This window comes from Salvelinus fontinalis, unplaced genomic scaffold, assembly GCF_029448725.1.
Source record: "Salvelinus fontinalis isolate EN_2023a unplaced genomic scaffold, ASM2944872v1 scaffold_0213, whole genome shotgun sequence".
In the NCBI taxonomy this organism is placed as follows: domain Eukaryota; kingdom Metazoa; phylum Chordata; class Actinopteri; order Salmoniformes; family Salmonidae; genus Salvelinus; species Salvelinus fontinalis.
The window spans coordinates 1-18,622 of record NW_026600422.1 but is presented as its reverse complement, the minus strand read 5'-3'; the positions used below and the strand labels follow the sequence as shown (position 1 = coordinate 18,622).

The window sequence follows — 18,622 nt, the reverse complement described above, 5'->3', positions numbered from 1 at the left end:
ACCGGTACTACTACAACACACTGGGTCCAGACCTCTCTGGTCACGACTAGACTACAGAACCACCACTGTTAATGGTACCGGTACTACTACAACACACTGGGTCCAGACCTCTCTGGTCACGACTAGACTACAGAACCACCACTGTTAATGGTACTGGTACTACTACAACACACTGGGTCCAGACCTCTCTGGTCACGACTAGACTACAGAACCACCACTGTTAATGGTACCGGTACTACTACAACACACTGGGTCCAGACCTCTCTGGTCACGACTAGACTACAGAACCACCACTGTTAATGGTACTGGTACTACTACAACACACTGTCTGGGTCCAGACCTCTCTGGTCACGACTAGACTACAGAACCACCACTGTTAATGGTACTGGTACTACTACAACACACTGGGTCCAGACCTCTCTGGTCACGACTAGACTACAGAACCACCACTGTTAATGGTACTGGTACTACTACAACACACTGGGTCCAGACCTCTCTGGTCACGACTAGACTACAGAACCACCACTGTTAATGGTACCGGTACTACTACAACACACTGGGTCCAGACCTCTTTGGTCACGACTAGACTACAGAACCACCACTGTTAATGGTACTGGTACTACTACAACACACTGGGTCCAGACCTCTCTGGTCACGACTAGACTACAGAACCACCACTGTTAATGGTACTGGTACTACTACAACACACTGGGTCCAGACCTCTCTGGTCACGACTAGACTACAGAACCACCACTGTTAATGGTACTGGTACTACTACAACACACTGGGTCCAGACCTCTCTGGTCACGACTAGACTACAGAACCACCACTGTTAATGGTACCGGTACTACTACAACACACTGGGTCCAGACCTCTCTGGTCACGACTAGACTACAGAACCACCACTGTTAATGGTACTGGTACTACTACAACACACTGGGTCCAGACCTCTCTGGTCACGACTAGACTACAGAACCACCACTGTTAATGGTACTGGTACTACTACAACACACTGGGTCCAGACCTCTCTGGTCACGACTAGACTACAGAACCACCACTGTTAATGGTACTGGTACTACTACAACACACTGGGTCCAGACCTCTCTGGTCACGACTAGACTACAGAACCACCACTGTTAATGGTACTGGTACTACTACAACACACTGTCTGGGTCCGGTCACTCACAATCTGTCTCTCTCTGTCTCTCGTTCTCCTCTCCTCTCCTCTCGTTCTCCTCTCTTCTCCTCTCTCTGTCTCTCTCTCTGTCTCTCGTTCTCCTCTCCTCTCGTTCTCCTCTCGTTCTCCTCTCGTTCTCCTCTCGTTCTCCTCTCGTTCTCCTCTCGTTCTCCTCTCGTTCTCCTCTCTTCTCCTCTCTTCTCCTCTCTTCTCCTCTCCTCTCCTCTCCTCTCGTTCTCCTCTCTCTGTCTCTCTCTCTGTCTCTCGTTCTCCTCTCCTCTCTCTTCTCCTCTCTTCTCCTCTCTTCTCCTCTCTTCTCCTCTCGTTCTCCTCTCTTCTCCTCTCTTCTCTCTCTGTTTCTCTCTCTGTCTCTCTCTCTGTCTCTCGTTCTCCTCTCGTCCAGCCTATCTGTTGATCTTGGAGAATGATTCCAACCCGGAGGTTCGTCGAGCCGTTCTGTCCTGCATCGCCCCCTCCTCTCTCACCCTCCCCAAGATACTGAAACGCACCAGAGACGTCAAGGAGAGTGTCCGCAAACTGGCTTACCAGGTACACACACACACACACACACACACACACACACACACACACACACACACACACACACACACACACACACACACACACACACACACACACACACACACACACACACACACACACACACGTACACACACACGTACACACACACGTACACACACACGTACACACACACGTACACACACACGTACACACACACGTACACACACACGTACACACACACACACACACACACGTACACACACACACACACACACACACACACACACACACACACACACACACACACACACACACACACACACACACACACACACACACTAAACTGGCTTACCAGGTACACACACACACTAAACTGGCTTACCAGGTACACACACACACTAAACTGGCCTTAGACCTGAACCCAGTTTAAACACACACTAAACTGGCCTTACAGACCTGAACCCAGTTTAAACACACACTAAACTGGCCTTACAGACCTGAACCCGGCTTAAACACACACTAAACTGGCCTTACAGACCTGAACCCAGCTTAAACACACACTAAACTGGCCTTACAGACCTGAACCCGGCTTAAACACACTAAACTGGCCTTACAGACCTGAACCCAGCTTAAACACACACTAAACTGGCCTTACAGACCTGAACCCAGTTTAAACACACACTAAACTGGCCTTACAGACCTGAACCCAGTTTAAACACACACTAAACTGGCCTTACAGACCTGAACCCAGTTTAAACACACACTAAACTGGCCTTACAGACCTGAACCCAGCTTAAACACACTAAACTGGCCTTACAGACCTGAACCCAGCTTAAACACACTAAACTGGCCTTACAGACCTGAACCCAGCTTAAACACACACTAAACTGGCCTTACAGACCTGAACCCAGTTTAAACACACTAAACGGGCCTTACAGACCTGAACCCAGCTTAAACACACACTAAACTGGCCTTACAGACCTGAACCCAGTTTAAACACACACTAAACTGGCCTTACAGACCTGAACCCAGTTTAAACACACACTAAACTGGCCTTGCAGACCTGAACCCAGTTTAAACACACACTAAACTGGCCTTACAGACCTGAACCCAGTTTAAACACACACTAAACTGGCCTTACAGACCTGAACCCAGTTTAAACACACACTAAACTGGCCTTATAGACCTGAACCCGGTTTAAACACACTAAACTGGCCTTACAGACCTGAACCCAGCTTAAACACACACTAAACTGGCCTTACAGACCTGAACCCAGCTTAAACACACACTAAACTGGCCTTACAGACCTGAACCCAGTTTAAACACACACTAAACGGGCCTTACAGACCTGAACCCAGTTTAAATGTAAAGTTGTTAATGACTGTGTGTGTTTCAGGTTCTGGCAGACAAGGTCCACATCAGAGCTCTGAGTATCGCCCAGAGGGTCAGTCTGCTGCAGCAGGGTCTCCACGATGCCGCAGGTACACACACACTGTCACTCTGTCTACAACTCTGTGTGTCAGTGTTTCCGCTGCAATCATTTGGCTGTGGCGCTGTACCGCGGGAAAATCATTGCGTCCACGCAAAAAAAAAAAGATGGACCATGAAATAATATTTCTTCCCGAGGCGCACTTTGAAGATGCTAGAACCGTTCCATGGACTTTTCCTCTGCAAACAAAAGGACTAATGACTAGAACAACTTGACAAGCCCGTAGAATAGATCTGTTTACCTCGTCTGCTTGTTGATCTGTTTACCTCGTCGGCTAGTTGGTCTGTTTACCTCGTCGGCTAGTTGGTCTGTTTACCTCGTCGGCTAGTTGGTCTGTTTACCTCGTCGGCTAGTTGGTCTGTTTACCTCGTCGGCTAGTTGGTCTGTTTACCTCGTCGGCTAGTTGGTCTGTTTACCTCGTCGGCTAGTTGGTCTGTTTACCTCGTCGGCTAGTTGGTCTGTTTACCTCGTCGGCTAGTTGGTCTGTTTACCTCGTCGGCTAGTTGATCTGTTTACCTCGTCGGCTAGTTGATCTGTTTACCTCGTCGGCTAGTTGATCTGTTTACCTCGTCGGCTTGTTGATCTGTTTACCTCGTCGGCTAGTTGATCTGTTTACCTCGTCGGCTAGTTGATCTGTTTACCTCGTCGGCTAGTTGATCTGTTTACCTCGTCGGCTAGTTGATCTGTTTACCTCGTCGGCTAGTTGATCTGTTTACCTCGTCGGCTAGTTGATCTGTTTACCTCGTCGGCTAGTTGATCCGTTTACCTCGTCGGCTAGTTGATCCGTTTACCTCGTCGGCTAGTTGGTCCGTTTACCTCGTCGGCTAGTTGGTCCGTTTACCTCGTCGGCTTGTTGGTCCGTTTACCTCGTCGGCTAGTGGATCCGTTTACCTCGTCGGCTAGTGGATCCGTTTACCTCGTCGGCTAGTGGATCCGTTTACCTCGTCGGCTAGTGGATCCGTTTACCTCGTCGGCTAGTGGATCCGTTTACCTCGTCGGCTAGTGGATCCGTTTACCTCGTCGGCTAGTGGATCCGTTTACCTCGTCGGCTAGTGGATCCGTTTACCTCGTCGGCTAGTGGATCCGTTTACCTCGTCGGCTAGTGGATCCGTTTACCTCGTCGGCTAGTGGATCCGTTTACCTCGTCGGCTAGTGGATCCGTTTACCTCGTCGGCTAGTGGATCCGTTTACCTCGTCGGCTAGTGGATCCGTTTACCTCGTCGGCTAGTGGATCCGTTTACCTCGTCGGCTTGTGGATCCGTTTACCTCGTCGGCTTGTGGATCCGTTTACCTCGTCGGCTTGTGGATCCGTTTACCTCGTCGGCTTGTGGATCCGTTTACCTCGTCGGCTTGTGGATCCGTTTACCTCGTCGGCTTGTGGATCCGTTTACCTCGTCGGCTTGTGGATCCGTTTACCTCGTCGGCCAGTTGGTCCGTTTACCTCGTCGGCCAGTTGGTCCGTTTACCTCGTCGGCCAATTGGTCCGTTTACCTCGTCGGCCAATTGGTCCGTTTACCTCGTCGGCCAATTGGTCCGTTTACCTCGTCGGCCAATTGGTCCGTTTACCTCGTCGGCCAATTGGTCCGTTTACCTCGTCGGCCAATTGGTCTGTTTACGACGAGGTAAACAGACCCCCTCTTAAACCCACCCGCCCGCTATACATTTTCGTTGTGTGTCTGTCTGTGTTGTAGACTCGGTGAGGGAGGTGGTGCAGGTCCGTCTCCTCCCAGCCTGGCTGAATCTGCTCCAGGGTGACGTGTTGGAGCTGTTACACAAACTGGATGTAGAGAACTGCTCTCAGACCGCCCTGGACACACTGACCGCTCTGTTCACACACACACCTCAGGACCAGCTGCTGGACCACCGCCTCCAGCTGGACAACAGGTACACACACACACACACACACACACACACACACACACACACACACACACACACACACACACACACACACACACACACACACACACACACACACACACACACACACACACCCCCCTCAGGACCAGCTGCTGCACCACCGCCCTGCTCGCTCACTCATTCACACACGCTGACTGACCGGCTGACTGACTGACTGACTGGCTGGCTGGCTGGCTGACTGGCTGGCTGACTCTCACACACTGACTGTGTGTCTCTGTAGGATGCTGGTCCCGGCTGGGTCTCTGTCCTGTGAGGGCGTGTTGTACTGGAGAGCTCTGTGTGAGTTCATTAAGACTAAAGGAGATGAAGGAGAGGAGATGTTGGAGAAGCTGCTGCCAGAGGCTGCTATCTTCTCTGACTACCTCTACGGGTAAGACCACCACTACATCACCCTGACTACGGGTAAGACCACCACTACATCACCCTGACTACGGGTAAGACCACCACTACATCACCCTGACTACGGGTAAGACCACCACTACATCACCCTGACTACGGGTAAGACCACCACTACATCACCCTGACTACGGGTAAGACCACCACTACATCACCCTGACTACGGGTAAGACCACCACTACATCACCCTGACTACGGGTAAGACCACCACTACATCACCCTGACTACGGGTAAGACCACCACTACATCATCCTGACTACGGGTAAGACCACCACTACATCACCCTGGCTACGGGTAAGACCACCACTACATCACCCTGACTACGGGTAAGACCACCACTACATCACCCTGACTACGGGTAAGACCACCACTACATCACCCTGACTACGGGTAAGACCACCACTACATCACCCTGACTACGGGTAAGACCACCACTACATCACCCTGACTACGGGTAAGACCACCACTACATCACCCTGACTACGGGTAAGACCACCACTACATCACCCTGACTACGGGTAAGACCACCACTACATCACCCTGACTACGGGTAAGACTACCACTACATCACCCTGACTACGGGTAAGACTACCACTACATCACCCTGACTACGGGTAAGACCTCCACTACATTACCCTGACTACGGGTAAGACCACCACTACATCCCATACATCACCCTGACTACGGGTAAGACCACCACTACATCCCATACATCACCCTGACTACGGGTAAGACCACCACTACATCCCATACATCACCCTGACTACGGGTAAGACTACCACTACATCACCCTGACTACGGGTAAGACCACCACTACATCACCCTGACTACGGGTAAGACCACCACTACATCACCCTGACTACGGGTAAGACCACCACTACATCACCCTGACTACGGGTAAGACCACCACTACATCCCATACATCACCCTGACTACGGGTAAGACCACCACTACATCACCCTGACTACGGGTAAGACTACCACTACATCACCCTGACTACGGGTAAGACCACCACTACATCCCATACATCACCCTGACTACGGGTAAGACCACCACTACATCACCCTGACTACGGGTAAGACTACCACTACATCACCCTGACTACGGGTAAGACTACCACTACATCACCCTGACTACGGGTAAGACTTCCACTACATCACCCTGGCTACGGGTAAGACCACCACTACATCACCCTGACTACGGGTAAGACCACCACTACATCCCATACATCACCCTGACTACGGGTAAGACCACCACTACATCACCCTGACTACGGGTAAGACTACCACTACATCACCCTGACTACGGGTAAGACTACCACTACATCACCCTGACTACGGGTAAGACTACCACTACATCACCCTGACTACGGGTAAGACTTCCACTACATCACCCTGGCTACGGGTAAGACCACCACTACATCACCCTGGCTACGGGTAAGACCACCACTACATCACCCTGACTACGGGTAAGACCACCACTACATCCCATACATCACCCTGACTACGGGTAAGACCACCACTACATCACCCTGACTACGGGTAAGACTACCACTACATCACCCTGACTACGGGTAAGACTACCACTACATCACCCTGACTACGGGTAAGACCACCACTACATCACCCTGACTACGGGTAAGACCACCACTACATCCCATACATCACCCTGACTACGGGTAAGACTACTACTACATCACCCTGACTACGGGTAAGACCGCCACTACATCACCCTGACTACGGGTAAGACCGCCACTACATCACCCTGACTACGGGTAAGACCACCACTACATCACCCTGACTACGGGTAAGACTACCACTACATCACCCTGACTACGGGTAAGACTACCACTACATCCCATACATCACCCTGACTACGGGTAAGACTACCACTACATCCCATACATCACCCTGACTACGGGTAAGACCACCACTACATCACCCTGACTACGGGTAAGACTACCACTACATCACCCTGACTACGGGTAAGACCACCACTACATCACCCTGACTACGGGTAAGACCACCACTACATCACCCTGACTACGGGTAAGACCACCACTACATCACCCTGACTACGGGTAAGACTACCACTACATCACCCTGACTACGGGTAAGACCACCACTACATCCCATACATCACCCTGACTACGGGTAAGACTACTACTACATCACCCTGACTACGGGTAAGACCACCACTACATCACCCTGACTACGGGTAAGACCACCACTACATCCCATACATCACCCTGACTACGGGTAAGACCACCACTACATCCCATACATCACCCTGACTACGGGTAAGACCACCACTACATCCCATACATCACCCTGACTACGGGTAAGACCACCACTACATCCCATACATCACCCTGACTACGGGTAAGACTACTACTACATCACCCTGACTACGGGTAAGACCGCCACTACATCACCCTGACTACGGGTAAGACCGCCACTACATCACCCTGACTACGGGTAAGACCACCACTACATCACCCTGACTACGGGTAAGACTACCACTACATCACCCTGACTACGGGTAAGACTACCACTACATCCCATACATCACCCTGACTACGGGTAAGACTACCACTACATCCCATACATCACCCTGACTACGGGTAAGACCACCACTACATCACCCTGACTACGGGTAAGACTACCACTACATCACCCTGACTACGGGTAAGACCACCACTACATCACCCTGACTACGGGTAAGACCACCACTACATCACCCTGACTACGGGTAAGACCACCACTACATCACCCTGACTACGGGTAAGACTACCACTACATCACCCTGACTACGGGTAAGACCACCACTACATCCCATACATCACCCTGACTACGGGTAAGACTACTACTACATCACCCTGACTACGGGTAAGACCACCACTACATCACCCTGACTACGGGTAAGACCACCACTACATCCCATACATCACCCTGACTACGGGTAAGACCACCACTACATCCCATACATCACCCTGACTACGGGTAAGACCACCACTACATCCCATACATCACCCTGACTACGGGTAAGACTACTACCACATCACCCTGACTACGGGTAAGACTACTACTACATCACCCTGACTACGGGTAAGACCACCACTACATCCCATACATCACCCTGACTACGGGTAAGACCACCACTACATCCCATACATCACCCTGACTACGGGTAAGACTACTACCACATCACCCTGACTACGGGTAAGACCACCACTACATCCCATACATCACCCTGTCTACGGGTAAGACTACTACCACATCACCCTGACTACGGGTAAGACCACCACTACATCCCATACATCACCCTGACTACGGGTAAGACTACTACCACATCACCCTGACTACGGGTAAGACCACCACTACATCCCATACATCACCCTGACTACGGGTAAGACTACTACTACATCACCCTGACTACGGGTAAGACTACCACTACATCCCATACATCACCCTGACTACGGGTAAGACCACCACTACATCACCCTGACTACGGGTAAGACCACCACTACATCCCATACATCACCCTGACTACGGGTAAGACCACCACTACATCACCCTGACTACGGGTAAGACCACCACTACATCACCCTGACTACGGGTAAGACTACCACTACATCACCCTGACTACGGGTAAGACTACCACTACATCACCCTGACTACGGGTAAGACTACCACTACATCACCCTGACTACGGGTAAGACCACCACTACATCACCCTGACTACGGGTAAGACTACCACTACATCACCCTGACTACGGGTAAGACTACCACTACATCACCCTGACTACGGGTAAGACTACCACTACATCACCCTGACTACGGGTAAGACCACCACTACATCCCATACATCACCCTGACTACGGGTAAGACTACCACTACATCACCCTGACTACGGGTAAGACCACCACTACATCACCCTGGCTACGGGTAAGACCACCACTACATCACCCTGGCTACGGGTAAGACCACCACTACATCACCCTGACTACGGGTAAGACTACCACTACATTACCCTGACTACGGGTAAGACCACCACTACATCACCCTGACTACGGGTAAGACTACCACTACATCACCCTGACTACGGGTAAGACCACCACTACATCACCCTGACTACGGGTAAGACTACCACTACATCACCCTGACTACGGGTAAGACTACCACTACATCCCATATAACACATCACATATGTCAACTTTCCCTACCCTCTCCTGGATGTTCCTCCAGCCAGTACCCCCCACAACCCTTTCCCAGACCACCTCAGCTTTGCTAGTCGTGGAATACATCAAATACTTGGACAGGCCCGGGGGGTTTATTGGAGGAGAGGTTTGGGGAAACACTGACTCAAGTCTATCGTCGGTCTATAGGACCAGTATTTTAAGGCTAGTCCCAGTGATAACTAGACTGGAAGGCATGTAGGTAGACTGGAGAGATGTTAAGGACAGACTGATGGGAGAGGAAGACTGTAACTAGCAGAACTCAAACTAGACTGGTAGGCATGTAGGTAGACTGGAGAGATGTTAAGGACAGACTGATGGGAGAGGAAGACTGTAACTAGCAGAACTCAAACTAGACTGGTAGGCATGTAGGTAGACTGGAGAGATGTTAAGGACAGACTGATGGGAGAGGAAGACTGTAACTAGCAGAACTCAAACTAGACTGGTAGGCATGTAGGTAGACTGGAGAGATGTTAAGGACAGACTGATGGGAGAGGAAGACTGTAACTAGCAGAACTCAAACTAGACTGGTAGGCATGTAGGTAGACTGGAGAGATGTTAAGGACAGACTGATGGGAGAGGAAGACTGTAACTAGCAGGACTCAAACTAGACTGGTAGGCATGTAGGTAGACTGGAGAGATGTTAAGGACAGACTGATGGGAGAGGAAGACTGTAACTAGCAGAACTCAAACTAGACTGGTAGGCATGTAGGTAGACTGGAGAGATGTTAAGGACAGACTGATGGGAGAGGAAGACTGTAACTAGCAGAACTCAAACTAGACTGGTAGGCATGTAGGTAGACTGGAGAGATGTTAAGGACAGACTGATGGGAGAGGAAGACTGTAACTAGCAGGACTCAAACTAGACTGGTAGGCATGTAGGTAGACTGGAGAGATGTTAAGGACAGACTGATGGGAGAGGAAGACTGTAACTAGCAGAACTCAAACTAGACTGGTAGGCATGTAGGTAGACTGGAGAGATGTTAAGGACAGACTGATGGGAGAGGAAGACTGTAACTAGCAGAACTCAAACTAGACTGGTAGGCATGTAGGTAGACTGGAGAGATGTTAAGGACAGACTGATGGGAGAGGAAGACTGTAACTAGCAGGACTCAAACTAGACTGGTAGGCATGTAGGTAGACTGGAGAGATGTTAAGGACAGACTGATGGGAGATGAAGACTGTAACTAGCAGGACTCAAACTAGACTGGTAGGCATGTAGGTAGACTGGAGAGATGTTAAGGACAGACTGATGGGAGAGGAAGACTGTAACTAGCAGAACTCAAACTAGACTGGTAGGCATGTAGGTAGACTGGAGAGATGTTAAGGACAGACTGATGGGAGATGTCTGAAGACTGTAACTAGCAGAACTCAAACTAGCTCTGAGAAAAGGGGAAGATTGTTACCGTGTTCAATGTTTCAACCGTCCGCTGGACCTGTGGTCACAAAGAGGCTCCGAGTGGGATCAGAGTACCGTCAGTTTTGGCCTGTTAGATTCTAGTGATATGGACCGGATCAGGGCTCTGACAGGCCCCTGTCTCAGGGTAGTAGTTCTGATCTAGGATCAGTTTTGGCCTGTTAGAGTCTAGTGATATGGACCGGATCAGGGCTCTGACAGGCCCCTGTCTCAGGGTAGGAGTTCTGATCCAGGATCAGTTTTGGCCTGTTAGATTCTAGTGATATGGACTAGATACTCCTCCTCTGAGCATCTTTGTGAATACAGTCCGTTGTCTCCCGTCTGTTCTCTCTAGATATGTGAAGGGCCTGCCAGTGCTGTCTGCAAACCAGAGAAGCATTACTACTAGGTTTGTCCAGGCAGTGTAGTGTTAACAGGTTATAACTGATGTATACCTACTTTAACATGTTATAACAGGTATATGAAGGCAGTGTAGTAGTGTTAACATGTTATAACTGATGTATACCTACTTTACCATATTATAACATGTTATAACTGATGTATACCTACTTTAACATGTTATAACAGGTATATGAAGGCAGTGTAGTAGTGTTAACATGTTATAACTGATGTATACCTACTTTACCATATTATAACTGATGTATACCTACTTTAACATATTATAACAGGTTATAACTGATGTATACCTACTTTAACATATTATAACAGGTTATAACTGATGTATACCTACTTTAACATATTATAATTGGTATATGAAGACAGTGTAGTGTTAACATGTTATAACAGGTATATGAAGGCAGTGTAGTGGTGTTACCATGTTATAACTGATGTATACCTACTTTAATATATTATAACTGATGTATACCTACTTTAACATATTATAACAGGTTATAACTGATGTATACCTACTTTAACATATTATAATTGGTATATGAAGACAGTGTAGTGTTAACATGTTATAACAGGTATATGAAGGCAGTGTAGTGGTGTTACCATGTTATAACTGATGTATACCTACATGATTAACATGTTATAACAGGTCTATGAAGGCAGTGTAGTGGTGTTAACATGTTATAACTGATGTATGTTTTGTACACTCAATGTATAACTGATATTTAACTATGTAGTAAATGGACACCCCTTCAAATTGGTGGATTTGGCTAGTTCAGCCACACCTGTTGCTGACAGATGTATAAAATCGAGCACACAGCCATGCAATCTCCACAGACAAACACTGGTGGTAGAATGGCCTTACTGAAGAGCTCAGTGACTTTCAACGTGGCGCTGTCATAGGATGCCACCTTTCCAACAAGTCACTTTGTCAAATGTCTGCCCTGCTAGAGCTGCCCTGGTCAACTGTAAGTGGTGTTATTGTGAAGTGGAGACATCTAGGAGCAACAACGGCTCAACCGCGAAGTGGCAGACCACACAAGCTCGCAGAACGGGAACACTGAGTGCCGAAGCTCGTAAAAATCGTCTGTCCTCGGTTGCAACACTTACAACCGAGTTCCAAACAGCCTCAGGAAGCAACGTCAGCACAATAACTGTTAGTTTGGAGCTTCATGAAATGGGTTTCCATGGCCCGAGCAGCCGCACACAAGCCTAAGATCACCATGAGCAATACCAAGCGTCGGATGGAGTGGTGTAAAGCTGGCCGCCGTTGGATTCTGGAGCAGTGGAAACACGTTCTCTGGAGTGATTAATCACGCTTCACCATCTGTCAGTCTTTTGGGACGAATCTGGGTTTGGTGGATGCCAGGAGAACTACCTGCCCGAATGCGTAGTGACAACTGTAAAGTTTGGTGGAGGAAGAATAATGGTCTGGGGCTGTTTTTCATGGTTCGGGCCCCTTAGTTCCAGTGAAGGGAAATCTTAACGCTACAGCATATAATGACATTCTAGACTATTCTGTGCTTCCAACTTTGTGGCAACAGTCTGGGGAAGGCCCTTTCCTGTTTCAGCATGACAATGCCCCGGTGCACAAAGCGAGGTCCATACAGAGATGGTTTGTAGACATCGGTGTGGAAGAACTTAACTGCACAGAGCCCTAACCTCAACCCATTTCATGGCATGACAGTGAGTGTGAAGTGTTATAACTATTATTACTGTGTAATACCAGGTATATGAAGTGTTATAACTAGTAATGTGTAATATCAGGTTTATGAAGTGTGTTGTAACTTATTACTGTGTAATACCAGGTATATGAAGTGTTATAACTTTTTACTGTGTAATACCAGGTATATGAAGTGTGTTATATAACTAGTATTACTGTAATACCAGGTATGAAGTGTTAACTATTATTACTGTGTAATACCAGGTATATGAAGTGTTAACTATTATTACTGTGTTATACCAGGTATATGAAGTGTTAACTATTATTCATGTGTAATACCAGGTATATGAAGTGTGTTATAACTAGTATTACTGTAATACCAGGTATATGAAGTGTGTTATAACTTAGTAATGTGTAATACCAGGTATATGAAGTGTTATAACTGTTATTAATGTGTAATACCAGGTATATGAAGTGTATTATAACTTATTACTGTGTTATACCAGGTATATGAAGTGTTATAACTAGTATTACTGTAATACCAGGTATATGAAGTGTATTATAACTTATTACTGTGTTATACCAGGTATATGAAGTGTTATAACTAGTATTACTGTAATACCAGGTATATGAAGTGTATTATAACTTATTACTGTGTTATACCAGGTATATGAAGCGTTATAACTGTTATTACTGTGTAATACCAGGTATATGAAGTGATAACTATTATTAATGTGTAATACCAGGTATATGAAGTGTGTTATAACTATTATTACTGTGTAATACCAGGTATATGAAGTGTTATAACTGTTATTACTGTGTAATACCAGGTATATGAAGTGTATTATAACTTATTACTGTGTTATACCAGGTATATGAAGCGTTATAACTGTTATTACTGTTTAATACCAGGTATGTGAAGCGTGTCCCGGTGCTGTCTGAAGAGCAGAAAGGAGACTTTGCTCAGCTGGAGGAGGTGATGACTAAAGAATTTATCTCTCAACAACTCATCCACCTCACTGGCTGTCTGGATACCAATGAAGAGGGAGGAAGGTGAGAGGATGGGGGGAGGAGGGGGGGGGGTTATGGGTAGGGGATGGGGGGGAGGGGGTTATGGGTAGGGGATGGGTGGAGGAGGGGGGGGTGGGTGGAGGAGGGGGGGGGGGTATGGGTAGGGGAGGAGGGGGGGGAGGGGGTTATGGGTAGGGGATGGGTGGAGGAGGGGGGGGGGGGGTGGAGGAGGTGATGGGTGGTGCTTGGGGGAGGTAATGTAGCCATCAGTGGTTGAGTTCCTGCCTGACCACATTACAGACGCCTGGATATATATTTAACATATCAGATGACCTGGTAAATCTGATCTATTAACATATCAGATACATCACGTGATCTAGTAAATCTGATCTATTAACTAATCACATCACATGATCTAGTAAATCTGATCTATTAACTAACCACATCACATGATCTAGTAAATCTGATCTATTAACTAACCACATCACATGATCTAGTAAATCTGATCTATTAACTAACCACATCACATGATCTAGTAAATCTGATCTATTAACTAACCACATCACATGATCTAGTAAATCTGATCTATTAACTAACCACATCACATGATCTAGTAAATCTGATCTATTTAACGTATCAGTCGATAACGAGGTACACAACCATTGGTTGATTCAATGACAGTGCATCTAGTCCGGCAGGAAGTCAATCAGGCTTATCTGTCTGTTTTTATATGGTGCTACAGAAAGTGTTTATGTGTGTGTGTGTGTGTGTATAGGAAGCGTGTGGTGGCTGTGTTACAGGAGATGCTGGTCCTACCTCAGACTCCTGCCTCTCTGGTCTCTCTGCTGACGGAGAAACTACTGACCCTGATACCTGACGATCACAGACGCACTCAGACCGTAGGTTACACACACACACACACACACACACACACACACACCACAGAGAAACTACTGACCCTAATATAGTGCTTGATTTGGACTGAAATGGGTACCGGTAGTCCTTCTGGGTGCTGGTACTTTAGGGGTACTTGATTTGGACTGAAATGGGTACCGGTAGTCATGATGGGTGCTGGTACTTTAGGGGTACTTGATTTGGACTGAAATGGGTACCGGTAGTCATTCTGGGTGCTGGTACTTTAGGGGTACTTGATTTGGACTGAAATGGGTACCGGTAGTCATGTTGGGTGCTGGTACTTTAGGGGTACTTGATTTGGACTGAAATGGGTACCGGTAGTCATTCTGGGTGCTGGTACTTTAGGGGTACTTGATTTGGACTGAAATGGGTACCGGTAGTCATGTTGGGTGCTGGTACTTTAGAGGTGCTTGATTTGGACTGAAATGGGTACCGGTAGTCATGTTGGGTGCTGGTACTTTAGGGGTGCTTGATTTGGACTGAAATGGGTACCGGTAGTCATGTTGGGTGCTGGTACTTTAGGGGTGCTTGATTTGGACTGAAATGGGTACCGGTAGTCATGTTGGGTGCTGGTACTTTAGGGGTGCTTGATTTTGGACTGAAATGGGTACCGGTAGTCATGTTGGGTGCTGGTACTTTAGGGGTGCTTGATTTGGACTGAAATGGGTACCGGTAGTCATGTTGGGTGCTGGTACTTTAGGGGTGCTTGATTTTGGACTGAAATGGGTACCGGTAGTCATGTTGGGTGCTGGTACTTTAGGGGTACTTGATTTGGACTGAAATGGGTACCGGTAGTCATGTTGGGTGCTGGTACTTTAGGGGTACTTGATTTGGACTGAAATGGGTACCGGTAGTCATGTTGGGTGCTGGTACTTTAGGGGTACTTGATTTGGACTGAAATGGGTACCGGTACTCATTCTGGGTGCTGGTCCTGTTTATATTTAGGGGGCGGAGCTCCACAATAACTTTGAGCTGATATTCTATACGAGTAACAGGAGTTGTAGCAGTAAAACCATTTTAAAGTCTCCCTCACTGACTTTAAGCATCAGCTGTCAGAGCAGATCATTGCAGCTGTACACAGCCCATCTCTATACAGCCCATCCAGTCTCCCTCACTGACTTTAAGCATCAGCTGTCAGAGCAGATTACAGATCATTACAGCTGTACACAGCCCATCTCTATACAGCCCATCCAGTCTCCCTCACTGACTTTAAGCATCAGCTGTCAGAGCAGATTACAGATCATTACAGCTGTACACAGCCCATCTCTATACAGCCCATCCAGTCTCCCTCACTGACTTTAAGCATCAGCTGTCAGAGCAGATTACAGATCATTACAGCTGTACACAGCCCATCTCTATACAGCCCATCCAGTCTCCCTCACTGACTTTAAGCATCAGCTGTCAGAGCAGATTACAGATCATTACAGCTGTACACAGCCCATCTCTAAACAGCCCATCCAACTACCTCATCCCCATATTGTTTTTTTTCTCCTTTCGCACCCCAGTATCTCTACTTGCACACTCATCTTCTGCACATCTATCACTCCAGTGTTTAAATGCTAAATTGTAGTTATTTTCCCACTACGGCCTATTTTATTGCCTTACCCTCCCTGATCTCACCTCATTTGCACACACTGTATATAGATTTTTCTATTGTGTTATTGACTGTACGTTTGTTTATTCCATGTGTAACTCTGTGTTGTTGTTTGTGTCGCACTGCTTTGCTTTATCTTGGCCAGGTCGCAGTTGTAAATGAGAACTTGTTCTCAACTAGCCTACCTGGTTAAATAACGGTGAAATAAAATAAGTTTCGGTTCTTAGCTCCGGTAAAGTCCTGCCCAAGTCGAGTACTTCCCTAATATCTGACGACCACAGACTCACTGCAGGTTCAACCCATTCTCACAATAGATAAAGGTGTAGTGAAAGTGTTAACCTGTGTGTGTGTTTGTGTGTGTGTGTGTGTGTGTGTGTGTGTGTGTGCGCCAGGTGGCGGAGGCGATCTCGGAGGTGCGTGAGCCCATCGTAGTCGTCAGACAGCCGCTGGATGAGAACGAGAACCGCAGGAAACAAGTTAAGGTAATCACTCTGCTGTATCTCTCCTTTATTCTCTCTCTAATCCTCCCTCTTTCCATCCTCTCCCTCTCTCTTCTCTCTCTAATCCTCCCTCTTTCCATCCTCTACCCCTCTCTCCTATTCCCTCTCCTTTACCTCTCCCTCTCTCTACAAAAGAATATCCTTATCATGAGGTATTCTACCTCAGGAGAGCAGATATAAACTCTCTTGGTAAATAATATGGTCTATAGCTTATTATGAGGTATTCTACCTCCGGAGAGCAGATATAAACTCTCTTGGTAAATAATATGGTCTATAGCTTATCATGAGGTATTCTACCTCCGGAGAGCAGATATAAACTCTGTTGGTAAATAATATGGTCTATAGCTTATCATGAGGTAATCTACCTCCGGAGAGCAGATATAAAACTCTCTTGGTAAATAATATGGTCTATAGCTTATCATGAGGTATTCTACCTCCGGAGAGCAGATATAAACTCTGTTGGTAAATAATATGGTCTATAGCTTATCATGAGGTAATCTACCTCCGGAGAGCAGATATAAAACTCTCTTGGTAAATAATATGGTCTATAGCTTATCATGAGGTATTCTACCTCCGGAGAGCAGATATAAACTCTGTTGGTAAATAATATGGTCTATAGCTTATCATGAGGTAATCTACCTCCGGAGAGCAGATATAAAACTCTCTTGGTAAATAATATGGTCTATAGCTTATTACGAGGTATTCTACCTCCGGAGAGCAGATATAAACTCTCTTGGTAAATAATATGGTCTATAGCTTATCATGAGGTATTCTACCTCCGGAGAGCAGATATAAACTCTTGGTAAATAATATGGTCTATAGCTTTTCATGAGGTATTCTACCTCCGGAGAGCAGATATAAACTCTGCTGGTAAATAATATGGTCTATAGCTTATCATGAGGTATTCTACCTCCGGAGAGCAGATATAAACTCTCTTGGTAAATAATATGGTCTATAGCTTATCATGAGGTATTCTACCTCCGGAGAGCAGATATAAAACTCTCTTGGTAAATAATATGGTCTATAGCTTATTACGAGGTATTCTACCTCCGGAGAGCAGATATAAACTCTCTTGGTAAATAATATGGTCTATAGCTTATTACGAGGTATTCTACCTCCGGAGAGCAGATATAAACTCTCTTGGTAAATAATATGGTCTATAGCTTATCATGAGGTATTCTACCTCCGGAGAGCAGATATAAACTCTGCTGGTAAATAATATGGTCTATAGCTTATCATGAGGTATTCTACCTCCGGAGAGCAGATATAAACTCTTGGTAAATAATATGGTCTATAGCTTATCATGAGGTATTCTACCTCCGGAGAGCAGAACCTCATGACTTACTTGATATTATAGACGCACTCCTCTGAGCTTCACCGACGATGCCGTT

The 18,622-nt window shown here is 47.0% G+C and overlaps 1 protein-coding gene across 5 annotated transcripts in view; it reads left to right on the top strand.

Moving 5' to 3' along the window:
* Positions 1 to 17,426, top strand: part of LOC129844730 (condensin complex subunit 3-like) — a 40,191-nt gene extending 22,765 nt beyond the window's left edge. For 3 of the 5 annotated variants that reach the window (XM_055912792.1, XM_055912793.1, XM_055912790.1), the window contains exons 5-12: positions 1,581 to 1,726; positions 3,096 to 3,180; positions 4,880 to 5,072; positions 5,329 to 5,478; positions 11,493 to 11,546; positions 14,124 to 14,264; positions 14,998 to 15,121; positions 17,124 to 17,426. In XM_055912792.1, the coding sequence (XP_055768767.1) occupies positions 1,581 to 1,726; positions 3,096 to 3,180; positions 4,880 to 5,072; positions 5,329 to 5,478; positions 11,493 to 11,546; positions 14,124 to 14,264; positions 14,998 to 15,121; positions 17,124 to 17,411 (1,181 nt within the window). In that variant the 3' untranslated portion in view covers positions 17,412 to 17,426. The remainder of the gene's footprint in view (positions 1 to 1,580; positions 1,727 to 3,095; positions 3,181 to 4,879; positions 5,073 to 5,328; positions 5,479 to 11,492; positions 11,547 to 14,123; positions 14,265 to 14,997; positions 15,122 to 17,123) is intronic. The other 2 variants (XM_055912791.1, XM_055912794.1) reach the window with 2 other exon arrangements.
* Positions 17,427 to 18,622: the final 1,196 nt, after the last annotated feature.